Raw genomic sequence first — 13,687 nt, forward strand, 5'->3', positions numbered from 1 at the left:
TTAGATTAACAGGAAATTGACTGAGTCTTGGCAATGTTCTCTAAGCCCCAATATCATCTGTTCTAGCTGCATGTTTTTTAAAAAATTTGTATAAAAAAGAATAAACAAATGTAATTATATGGTCAGATGCTAATGGTTCTTAACCTATTCCTGACCTGTTTCGAGAATTTGAAGGATTCATTTTATACCACAAAATAAATCTATAAATAGATCAGAAATACAAACTGTTTTAGTAAGATTGTTATTCCAAACACATGTAAGCCTAGCACAGTGCTAGCAAATGGAAGTCTGATTAGTTATAAGTTTCTCCCTATGTCGTTCTTTTTGCCTAGGTCTTTTTTTTTTTTTTGCTAAGTCTTTATAACATGAAAAATTAGATATTTTACTGAAAAATTTTATCCTCAAATTAAAATCCTCCTTATTAAATTCTAAGTAGAAATAAATTCATTGTGAAAGTATAACTTAGTTTTTTTTTTTAATAAAATATTTCCTTTGCTAACTGATAGAAATAGTTCTTAGATGATAATCATAGACGTAGAACATATAGGTACATATAAATATATATGGAGAGAGTTTGTGATCATAGAGCCCTCTGTCTCTGAAAGAACTATGTTTGAAATGTTTAATTTTTATCTTTTAAACACAATGAATTCACCAGCATATACATCTATTTTCTTCATCCTTGTAGCACATTTCAATCTGTTTTAAAAGAAATGATTGACAGTTGCTTTTTCTCTTTTCTCTTTTCACTTTAAAGCTTTTGCCCTGCAGAAAGGCCGTTAAAGAAAGCTTACTCTGGGGGAAGCGCGGGGGATTGTCATTGACGTCTGTTAGCGTGATGTTGACCGTGGTGGTCCCTGATAAGCCTCCCATCTGGCCGCCCATGTCTTTGGCCTGGATTACCACCTGATATTGCTCCCTATTTTCTCTGTTCATGTTAGGTAAAGCAGTCCTTATGATACCTTGAAGAAAAAAAAGAAAACTTTTATTATGGTCATTAAAATCTCAATTGTTATTTGATTAAGCTCACAAATTGCAAATCCAAAGTAGTGATTTTTGAAAGACAAAATGTTTTCTCCATTGCTTTTTAGTGTCTAGATTGTAAAAATGATTCTTAGTAAAAATTTTCCAATTTGTGAGGCTCTTCTATTTTCTAAAGAATGTCATTTATGCTATCTAGTGCCCTAAACCCAAATGGAAAAATATAAAAGCAGGTATATTCCCATTAGTTTGCACAATCATTCAACTTTGAGTTCTTATATTTTTAATTGTGGCATCATCACTCTTCTGTGAGTATTAATGTTAAGGTGATGTTCCTTTTTTTAAAACATAAAACGATCATGGAGTTTATTAAATAAATAAACACTGATTTCATGATTCCTGACCTGTTTCAGGCTCCACAGAGAAATATGGCTGCCCTTGAAGTATGCTGTAAATGACTCTGGCGCTGTTTCCATAGGATGGGTCATCGGCATCTGTAGCTGTGACTTGCACCACAGAAGTACCTGAAGTATCCAAATTCAGCTTAGTTCTGCACAGTACCAGAAGGAGGAGCAAAAGCACTGGTTTTCATGGAAGACTTGAATGATTTTTGGCTTTAATAATGACCTCTTAAAGAAACTTTTGTATATAATTTATATGAAAAAATATAGAGAGAGTTATTATAGGTAAACTTTGAATTCAACAAGGTATTTTATTTAGCTAACAAGTGCATTTCATTCAGGTAATAGATAATGCTGATAGTGTATCAGATTATAGTAAAGGCAGACACTTTACAAATGCTCCGATTTGATATTTAAATTCACTTTCACATAATAGATTTGTTTCGTGTAAAGGGCATATCTAATCACAAAGGAGTAAGTATGCTTTTCTTTCCCTCTCTCCACTAATTAACTATAAAATAATTAACATCTGCTCCAGAATACAGTTTTATGAATAGATTAAATTCTAAATTTAGAAACAGTCCAAGATTATTCCAAGTCCCATGAACTATTAAAAGCTATTTAATAAAGTTCAAAATATATAAAAGGGCTTTATATTAAGGTGATTGCCAAAAGTCTTTGGGATTTAGTGAAGTAAATATTAAATAATAATCCCTGAACAATGCTTTTGAGAAAAGTAGTATGACATTTTTTATTATATTTGTTACAAGGAAAAGATATCAGAATTACTTCATCAGTTTACTTCTCTTACATTTGAGAAATGAATATATTTTACGAAATCTGAATACACATCTCTATAAATGTTATCATTTCCTGATATTTACTTTTCTGTAGTTCTTTATTTAACAAAAATATGAAATCAGTCTTAATTTTCTTTGCCTACCACAACTTCTATTTATTTATTGAAAAGCAAATTCTATTTTCTTGAATGTTATACTTCCAGGTTTTTCACACATTCTGTTTCACAGCTTTTGCAACTTAATTTTGTAATTCTGTATTCATTTGTCTTTAGCTTTTGATTTTTAACTGGTTCATTTGAATAAGAGATTTATATCAGGAAAATTTTATATATAATGGCTATAGGGAAATAGTTTTTAAAAATTAATGTGAAGTAGTAAAATAATCTAATTAATTTCATTGTTCATGTCATCTAGGTAATACAAACTCTTTAGACAAATTACAATGAGAGTACACATATAAAGACTCCAGATTACATTTATAGTGTTCTAAGTGTACTTATAATATATTAGAAGTCAGAATTTTACACAACTATTCTCCAAATACATGTGACAAACATTTGTGTTTTCATAGTTTTCTACTGAAGTTCAATGGTATTTTCTTGGATTTTTGAGGGAAGTGTCTATTTTTTATATTGTAGAAATTTACAAACCCATGGGGGTGAAAAATGCATTAATCTTTTTTCTGACTCATTTTTTATTCATAAAATTAAGTATGTACTCTTAGGAAATCAAAGATGACTTCAGTTAATTGACTGCAATATTCTAAGAATTTCTTGATAACTATTTTTTATATTTTTTGAATGCCACCATAAACATTGTAAATGAACTCACCTACAACCGACATTTCAGGAACACTCGCTGTATAAATTTCCTCTGGGAACGTTGGCTCATTGTCATTGATATCATGGATTTTGATCACAAACTCAGACTCTGGTTCTACTGGCCTCAAAGTTCTTCTGTTAATAGCTTGTGCACGTAGAGTATAAAAGGCCTTTTCTTCCCTATCAATTCTTCTTGTGGCATGAATGTCACCTGTTTTTTCATCAATAATAAAAAGAGTACCAGCTCCATCTCCAGATAAAATATATTTGAGGGATCCATCTCCTTTATCTTGGTCTGAATGAAGCTAGGGGAAAAAAAATGAGCATATCCATGATAATGTCTAAAGGTACATAATGCAGAAAGAATTCAAAGAAGGTCTCTCAAGCCCCATCTTTGAATAATGGGGTCAGTTATCTTAGTTCTTGAAATGAGAGCTGAATAAGTATGATCACAGTCATCTATATACTTTAAACAATAGGACTAGCCATTTCCATATCAGTGTGATTTTTATTCTAAATGGAAAAAAGTAATAAAATAGACCAAACACAGCTCCTTTCTTTGCTTAGCTTGGTAAATAACCATTTCTGTACGCAAATAACTCCTGACAAAGACATAAGTCATCAGTCTTGATATGCTGATGTAAACTCTGCTGCTCTCATCTCTTGCTGTGAATGGAAAATCCTTTTACTCTCATATTACACACAGCATTTATCTCCTATAAACTTATTATTAATTACTGCATTTCTGTTGGGGAATTCACAGGATCTTAAGGATTGTAGGACAGGCAAAGTTGCATGACACAGCTCCTACATTAGAAAACTTACCTATCATTCTTTAATTCATACAAAAAACAGCAGCTGCCCCAAGAAATATTTGTAGAGTTCAGAGCAAGAGTATGAATAGATATCTATATAAGACCAGTCTATATATTTGATATATATAAACCAAGCTAATAAACACTTAAATAATATATGCTCTATCTAGCTTCCTACCTTGTCAAATCTATCTTCTTAACAAGCATAAACAAGTTTTATGCAGAAACAACGCAATACAGAGCAACAACACTAATCTTCTAGAATCTAGTCATCACATGCATTCATGCGGCTTCAGCCCTGTGCACATCCCATTCCAGTCCTAATATTGTCCAGGAGCCCATGTATCGTTTGGCGATTGCCCTGGAGAAGGCAATGGCACCCCACTCCAGTACTCTCGCCTGGAAAATCCCATGGACGGAGGAGCCTGGTAGGCTGCAGTCCATGGGGTCGTGAAGAGTCAGACACGACTGAGCCACTTCCCTTTCCTTTCACTTTTCACTTTCATGCATTGGAGAAGGGAATGGCAACTCATTCCAGTGTTTTTGCCTGAAGAATCCCAGAGACGGTGAAGCCTGGTGGGCTGCCGTCTATGGGGTCACACAGAGTTGGACACAAGTGAAGCAACAGCAGCCCAACAATTGCCCTGTAGTATCCATGGAGGATTGATTCCAGGATCCCAGTGGATGCTAAACTCTGAAGTTTCTTGAATCCTGACATAAAATGGCGCAGTGAAGTCCTGTGTGTGTGTATCAGTCACTCAGTCATGTCCATTTCTTTGTGACCCCATGGACTATAGCTCATCATGCTTCCCTGTCCATGGAGTTCTCCAGGCAAGAATACTGCAGTGGGTTGCCATGCCCTCCTCTAGGGGATCTTCCCGACCCAGGGATTGAACCTGGGTCACTTTCATTGAAGGCAGATTCTTTACCATCTGAGCCACCAGGGAAGCCCTCAGCCCTCAGTAGCTATAGGTTGAGCATCCGTGGGTTCTACCACCTGTGGATTGTGCACCATTTTTACCACCTGCGATTGGTTGAATCTCCCTGGTGGCTCAGATGGTAAAGAATCTGTCTGGAATGCAAGAGACCTGGATTCCACCCCTGGATTGGGAAGGTCCCCAGGAGAAGGGAATGGCTACCCACTCCAGTAGTCTTGCCTGGAGAGTTCTGTGGACAGAGGAATCTGGTAGGATACAGTCCATGAGGCCGTAAAAAGTCAGAAACGATTGACACTTTCACTTTTCACAGACACTGAGCTCACAGTTGTGGAGGGGTGACTGTATATTGTTTTTAACAAATTCACACTAGACCGGCCTCAGGATTAAAGCTTCATAATAATGGGTAAATCTGGCCTTTGGTAGCCTGACCTGGAGAAGGGACTCTTCAAGATCTAGAAGCAATTTAAGGATGTTTGGGCAGGGAATAATGAGTCCCAAGTACTTTGAGCATGGTCTGGAAGTGGATGTGCCAGTTTCAGATATGAAAACTCCCTTGCTTGTCCCATAATTCTTCCCCTGAAGGTAGAGACTTAGCCATAAGATAAACAGAGCATGGCTCTGTAAAACACAAGGATTGTAAGTTTTTCTCTAACTGTATCACCCAACCAATAACCATTTTTTTAATGCTATGATCATGGTTTGATTATTTATAGTAAGAGATTATCATTCAAATTTTTTATTTTGCTTTTTATCTGGTAAGAAATAGAAAAACAGTGTGTAGATTTTTGAAGTTTTGGTAAAGCATGTATTATTACTTAGACATCATCATGTCCATGTTGTCTTTTTTTAAAATTGAAGTATAGTTTTGGACTTCCCTGATAGCCTAGTTGGTAAAGAATCTGCCTGCAATGCAGGAAACCCCAGTTGAATTTCTCGGTTGGGAAGATCTGTTGGAAGAGGGATAGGCTACCCACTCCAGTATTCTTGGGCTTCTCTTGTGGCTCAGCTGGTAAAGAATCCGTCTGTAATGTGGGAGACCCAGGTTCAATCCCTGAGTTGAGAAAATCCCCTGGAGAAAAGACAGGCTACCCACTCCAGTATTCTGGCCTGGAGAATTCTATTGACTATAGTCCATGGGGTGACAAAGAGTCAGACACCCTGAGTGACTTTCCCTTTCACTTTCAAAGTTAATTTACAATATAGTTTAGTTTCAGGTATACAGCAAATTAATTTGGTTATACATTCTTTTTATTGTTTTCTATTATAGGTTATTATGATATTGAATATAGTTTCCTGTATTAGACAGTAAGTCGTTGTTTTATTTTATATATAGTAGTATGTATCTATTAATCCCATATATTTAATTTATTCCTCTCCCTCCTTCCTCTTTGGTTACAATAAGTTGTTTTTTTTTTTTTTTTCTATGTCTGTGAGTCTGTTTCTGCTTTGTAAATAAGTTTATTGGTTACATATTTCTTTACACTCATATAAAATGTAGTCATTAATAAGAATAGGCATACTTACCTGTAGCCTAGAGAAATAAAAATTGGAGACAATATCCTTCAATTATGCAAAATATATAGAATTAGATATTTACCTAAATAGGTTTGATTTTTTTGCTCTTTACTTAAACCAGCAAAATTTTTTATCTAATTACCTGTAGAAATATTGCACTGATTATATTCTCTTTAAAGTAGAATATTTTCCCTTATTTGAAAGTTAATTTTGCTTTACAGGAGCTTGTGTCAACGAACTTGCCTGTGAAAGTATTTTTAAGTGGACATCAAAATTGTTTAAATTAAACAAATATTTAATCCCCCCCCCAATATATTGCATTACTGGTTACTGCTTGGTCTATAAAAGCATTTTATTTTTCAGTTAGTTATTTGTAGCAATCATCATTTAGCCATTAAATTTGGATCAAACTTCATTTTCCTGATTTCTGGATAAAAAACCTCATTATTACAGATATAACAGAAAAAAAGAAAATCTCAAATGGATAGGTACTTTGGAGAAAAAGATCGAGAAGTCAGGTAACAAATACTTTTTTACTGCATTTTTAGCTATTCATAAACAACAAAGTAAGCTTGAAAAATAAGAAATATCTGTTTAACAAAACAGCTCTCAGAAGTAACATATGACTGTGTTGTCCAGGGGAAAAAAAGTCATGAGATTGAAGCATTTTAGTAATTGAAAATGCACATAGTTGCTGGGAAACTTTCCAATTATATGAATGTGCAGTACAGCTTCAATTTTCTAAATGACAGATATAAGCATTGCATATTTCTTGTTCTATGTGGGAAACATATACTTCAATAAAAGATTATTGATATTATCAATCATCTCATCAGATAACTTTGTGATATCTTTTAGACATTTACAGTGTTTACTGTCTATTCATTCAACAATTTTAACTGAGAAATATTTAGTTACTCTCATAAGAATCAAGTCTTTCTAAAAGGAAATCAACAGTTTCATCCTAACGCTATGGGAGATTCAAATACAGTAATAGAAATTCACAGGAGAGTCCCTAAACTTTTCCTTATGGGAAAGAGTGGAGTTCCTTAAATATATATCACACAAGTCTTGTGGCAAAGAAGGAGTAGAGGTTTAAACCTGTAGATTCAGAGTGGAGATGGAAATAAGGCAAGATGGGAATCATTAAGACCAGTTCTGCTCTTCTAATCAGTTAGGCATACAAAAAAGAAGTTGCTAGTATGGTGAGATTTTAATTTTTAGAAAGTTCAGTTTTGGAATATGAATCTCAGCAGGATTCTTACCTTCACTTATACTACAGAGAGTGAAAATTAAATCTTGTAATTGGACCACATACTGGGGGAGTTTCTGTTGGATTAGAAAATTGAACATGATAGCTGGGAATCAGAGATGTCAGTTGGAAGCTGGACTGCTGGTTTCGTGATTCAGAAATGAAAAGAGTTCTTCCCTCTCAAATGTAAAAGAAACAAATTAGATCTATGGATTTATAAGTGTTGGTTTTAAGAAACCAGACATAATATACTTTTCTTGAACTCTAAGAACTTGCATAAAAGTAAAGAAAAAAATGTTTTTTCAGAGGGAAACAATAGAACACTGACACTAGAATAAAAGGACAAAATTACCATATTTGAGGGCTTTGCATTAGTCTATCTATGTTTATTGAAATATTATTTAAATAGACATATGTGAGAATTGGAAAAGTAAAGAAATAAAACAGATACATACTATAAGGCAGAAAGATGCATTTCTACATGTCCTGAGACTTGGCAAGTTGCTTTTTACTCTAGATAAACCTGATGGGAGATGAGAGTTAACTAATAAAGGGTATGACGATGATGTTGATTTTCTAAAAGTTACAGAAAAAGACCAATGGACAAAGTTGTTTAATTATAGTCCTCTGCCTAAACTATTTTTTAGGCTTCTATTTTTTAAGCTCTATTTTTTAAGCTTCTCTTTATTACCATAATTATTTCTTTTTTGCATTCACTTCTCTTCTTACCCTGCTATTGTTTATCTCCCTCATTTCTTGTGTGTATGATAGAAATTTTATTTTACATTCAATTCACTTATTATAATAAGCAAAGATCAGAGAAGATTTAATCTTTTATAACTGTAGTTTTCTCAATACTCTTACATTTTTCGGTTTAGATATTAGTTATCAGTACTTGGATTTATTAAACATTTAATTGAACAAAATCAGTTGTTTGTGTTATTGAGAAGAAAGATTATGGAAAAAGTGCCAAAGAACTTATATCATCTACCCTGAAATAAATTTTATATTGATTTGACCTTGAGCTATTTTATTATGTGAGATATTAAAGTTTCTTTAAACATAGAAAAAAATGTCAGATTATTGAAGCTTTAGTTCTTCAGTAACACCTGTTCTCCAGTGTGAAACATTTGTGCCACAAATCTTCAAGAAGAATTTTATGTTAATACCGACCTTTTCTTTCCTTGAGGAAAGCCTATTAAAAATTCACAACCTGCTGTGTTACTTGTAAATTCACAAGTAGATAAAGGACATGGCAAGATACATGACAATTAATGAAAATAGAACAACTGATACTCTGCTGCACATTTATAAGTCATTTTCCTATTATTTAACTTTCTAAATTTGGATGTGGTTATTATAACTCATTTGCTTATATTGATTAGTTTAATAATTAAAACTAAACAATCCATTGAATTTAAACAAATATTTTAGCAACAAATTATTTAATTAAAGGCTAGTAATTTTCAATGTGGAAGATTTCTGATAATTTTAAAACATTTCATGTAAAGCTTCATGTTCGTTTTAAGATACTTGTCTAAAACAAAGTTTGTATGCTAAAAAGGGTCTTGTGGCTTATATAGATTAAGACCACCTTTACCATTAAGAGGAAGAAACTGAGATCCAGTCAATTTTTGTCACATAGGAGTTAATTTAAGATTACACTTCAGGATGAGTTCTTTGTTGGTAGAAATTTTATTTCTTAATATCAGTCATTTTTATTTTTCAGTTTTTCACATACATTTGGAAATATAAAAGCAGTCAAAATATTGGTCTATGAAGTACAGGGAATTTAATTTGTCACCAAAAGGATAACTAATATAAAAAATTTATCTTGTATTTTCCTCCCTAGCTAGAAGAAAAATGACCAAGTTTTAAAATGTACAAAATTGTATCTATCAATCTGCCAGTAAAAGTCTGAGGAATTTATATTGTTAGGTGGGATTCTTCCTCATTCAGAATATTGATAGATTTTTGGATACTGGTTATCATTGGTATTTGGTTTGAGAAAATTAGAATTATACTTGTGGAATTATATTATGATTATATTTATAATGGTTAGATTATTAATAGTTATTGAAGTGGCTTCGCAGGTGGCACAGTGGTAAAGAATCTGCCTGCCAGGAGATGCAAGAAATGAAGGTTAGATACCTGGGTTGGGTCCCTGGGGAAGGAAATGACAGCCCACTCCAGTACTCTTGCATGGGAAATCCCATGGACAGAGAAACCTAGAAGGCTACAATTATGGGGTTGCCAATAGTTGGACATGGCTGAGCATACACAGATGGACTAGTTATTGAAGGACACATTTTGGTAAATGAATCAAAAGGACTATAAGAAGCACTATCTGCATTTAACAATTTCTCATTTGTGTGTGTTCATTAACTTCAAAATATCAGAAACTGTTGAATAGATTTTCTAACATACAATGATAATTTTATGCCTGCTGTTCTTTCAAACAGCCAATATATTCTATATTTGTTTTTTAAAAAATTCAGCATGTGGCAAATATGCTATGCTATTCTGGTACCATCATCATTAGCATTTTGCTCTAATTGCTCTAGTGACTAACATAATAAAACATTTGATATTATAATATCAAATGGAAGTCAAGGCATTGAATCAAGTAACTTTAAATTTGCATCCAATTAAAAAAGATAGTGAAGATGCTCTCACATCAGAATGCAGCTGAAAGCATACTACTGCAAATAGAATTTGGCCAGAAATAAATAAGTAGTTACTCATTTTGTTGAAAGTAGGGGAAAAAAGGGTGAGAGGGGTTGCAAATCCTGAGTGTGCAAAGTTTACAGAGTAAAATTGAACATTATTTTTCTATTTATGAATCCCAATGAAACAATTTTTCCTCCAAAAAAATAGAAATAGGGATGAGAAATAAAGCTTATCAATGGAATGGATTGCAAAACCAAAGATGATAGTTTAAAAATACCCCATACAGATGACTCAGATTAATAAACAATTTTCTGAACAATTTCTCTCTGGGACCAGAAGCAAGAATAGAGGATTAAGTGATTGATAGACAATGTTGTCTAAATAATTTAGGATCCAGAAAAAACTTAAGTGGTTGTCACCCGAATTTGACAGAGTCTCTAGAGAGCGCCTTCAAGTGTACAAACTCCAGGGGGTACCCACATTTAAAAACCAGAGATTCCTCTTCCATTTTGTCTTTTGAGAGTTCAGCCTACTGAAAGTTGGCTTTGTGCTTTTGGGCCACCTTAACTGGTGAGCTCAGTTTAGGATTATCTTGCATTTTGGGGGTCTTTTTTAGAAGTTGCTGGGAATTACTCAAGATCCTACAGCAGGTCGGATTTCTTAGCAGAGAGTGCTATTAAATTCTAGAAGACATCTCCTGCAAGGAATGCTGCCAATTCACGGTCACACGGTGTCTCAACTCATACATTTCTTTCTCAGTACTGTGAAGATACTAAGATTTCATTGAAGGCATTTATTTAAGTTTTATATAAACATACTTTTCTAGGGCATTAGCTGCTTCACAATCTTAAATAGTATGCATAACCCACTGTAGACATGTTCTTTCCTAATTATGTATTAGTTTTCCTCTCCAAAGAGAGTTATTGGGGAAATATTTCAGAGAAAGTTTATATTCTTTCAGAAGCCTGGCATTGTCTGTCTTACAGTTTTGAAAATCACTAAATTATGCAAAGTATTCCCTTGTGGTGTGAAAATGACATTGAACATTTCTCACCATATTTCTCTCCACAACTTGAAGTCTTCTTAAGCATCTTAGATTTGTAATAAAGGAATATATGTAAATAATGTCTAACCAAGTGGGGCTAGTGGTAAAGAATCTGCCTACCAGTGCAGGAGACACAGGAGATGCGGGTTGGATCCCTGGGTCAAGAAGATCCACTGAAGTAGGAAATGGCAACTCACTCTAGAATTCTTAACTTGAAAATTTCATGGGCAGAGGAGCCTGGAGGGTTACAGTCCATGGGGCCACAAAGAGTCAGACTGAGCACACACAGTGAGCACAAATACATGTCTAAAAAGATTAAGTATGTGCAAAATACTTAAAACCAAGAGATCCATTTTTGATTAATAAGGTCTACAGAAATCAGAGAAGAAATAATGAAGAGTGATCATCTCTTCTTAATGAGTGACACAGGCAGCTGACAATCTTTCCTTCCTCCTCTTAATCAAGAAAGATACAATGATATGAAGGGAAGGAGAGGGCTAGAGATACATATTCACAGAAGGAGTTTATTTAAATAATTATTTCTTGAATTGGATTGAACTAAACTAAATTAAAGAGACTAATGAGAACTCTCCGTGTGCCATTTTAGGACTTACAAGTTTTGGAGACTTTGCAACAGAGGCAGTATTTGAAGCTGTTGGATTTGTAAGGCTTGTAAAGCTGCTTTTATCTTGAAAATTATAGAGTGATAAGTACATAATTGGATGCCCAAAGGAGAAGGACCAGGCAACTGCCTGCTGTCTCTATGGGCTATGGGTAAGGAGGGGAAAATGAAAAGGGGTTTGGATCTTTACAGTCATTGCATTTTTTAAAGTACTGACTGAAATGACTGAAATAGAAATCCGGAAAAAGGGCTATGAATGCTATCGTAATCCCCCTCCCTCACAAATTCGTTTGTTCATGTCTCTGTGTGTGTGTGTGTGTGTGTACATAAAATATAAAAGCCATGTGATGTGCAGAATCAGGGGTTATGAATATGGCCCTAGACCACTAAATTAAAACCTTAAATTCTAGGTATTGAAGTAAGGAAAAGATGGAAAGAACAGATGAAAAATGGAAATTGAGAAAAGAATAAAAAAAAAGAGCTATCTAAACCAAAAATACAATATCTGACATTCATATATCTATAGAGTTTTTACAGCAGATTGGGTTAGTAAAACATAAGATTCATGTTTTGGAAGGTAAAAAGAGATTGTCAGCTTAGAGTTAAGTATATAGATAATGCAAACCTGAGATGAAGAAAGAAATAATCAGGAGAAAAAATTAGGATCATTGGATGCTTGTGAAATAAACTCAAAATGTGCAACACACATGAAACTGGATATCCAGGAAAAAAGAAAGGAGAATGAAATGAAATTATATTTGAAGGAAAAAATGGGTAAGAAGTTCTAAAAACTGGTGAAAGATACCGAGAAGCAGATTCAGTAAGATCTGAGAAACTCTGAAAGAGTAAATAAAAGTAAAGTGTTAGTTGCTAAGTCATGTCTGAATCTTTGCGACCCCATGTCTATAGCTGCCAGACTCCTCTTCTGTAGAATTCTCCAGGCAAGAATACTAGAGTGGGTTGCCATTCCCTTCTCCAGGGGATCTTTCCAACCCAGGGACTGAACCCGGGTCTCCTGCATTGCAGGCAGATTCTTTACTGACTGAGCCACCAGGGAAGCTCAAATAAAAGTAAAACAACAAATAATCCCATTATAGTCACATTTTTGCAATTTGATAACATAAAAAAACTAAAAGTTTTCAAGAGCAAGAAAGATACATTAACTTCAAAGCAGCAAGTATTAGTCTAATTGCCTGTTTCCAAAAAGATATGATGGAAGCCAAAACATGATAGAACAACATCTTACCAAAAATAACAAGCTACCTAAAATTCTACACTGTGCAGAAACAGGCTTCTTAAAGAAAGGTAAAATAAATGTGTTTTTGGACAAAAACTAAGGGTATTTACCCGAATAGGACCCCAATAGGTATTCAGTTAAAGGAATGTTAAACTGAAGTTTCTACAGAAGAAAACAACATCAAATAAAACTTGTGAAGGGAATGACAACATCAGAACTGCAATTATGTGGTAAATATAAATGACTACTGAATATACAAAACAATAATACTATCCTTGGATACTGGAATAAAGTATATGATGGTAACGTAATAGAAATGAAGAAGAGGGAATAAAAATTCAAAGAATTCTAAGTTTAAACTGGCTTGTGAAAATACATTGAAATGTGCAGTATTGATATGCATGTTTTCATATGATTATTATTCCTCAGTTCAAAGTTAGCATAATTTATCTTGATATCTTCCTACTTTCCCTCTGACCCCACCATCTTCACCCACCAAAAACACTTGGCTTTTATGTCTCGCTATAACTCCCAAAGGAAATGGATGCCATTATAATGGAATATAAAGAAAAACACAGAGAATAATGAAG

The 13,687-nt window shown here is 33.9% G+C and overlaps 1 protein-coding gene across 1 annotated transcript in view; it reads right to left on the reverse strand.

Moving 5' to 3' along the window:
- The window catches only part of LOC120879479 (cadherin-10), a 112,408-nt gene that overhangs the window by 49,650 nt on the left and 49,071 nt on the right, over positions 1 to 13,687 (reverse strand). Inside the window, exons 2-4 of the mRNA XM_040262496.1 lie at positions 3,014 to 3,308; positions 1,386 to 1,505; positions 795 to 962 (exon numbers count right to left, since the gene is read on the reverse strand). Of these exons, the coding sequence (XP_040118430.1) occupies positions 795 to 962; positions 1,386 to 1,505; positions 3,014 to 3,308 (583 nt within the window). The remainder of the gene's footprint in view (positions 1 to 794; positions 963 to 1,385; positions 1,506 to 3,013; positions 3,309 to 13,687) is intronic.

This window comes from Oryx dammah, unplaced genomic scaffold, assembly GCF_014754425.2.
Source record: "Oryx dammah isolate SB20612 unplaced genomic scaffold, SCBI_Odam_1.1 HiC_scaffold_20, whole genome shotgun sequence".
Lineage (NCBI taxonomy): Eukaryota > Metazoa > Chordata > Mammalia > Artiodactyla > Bovidae > Oryx > Oryx dammah.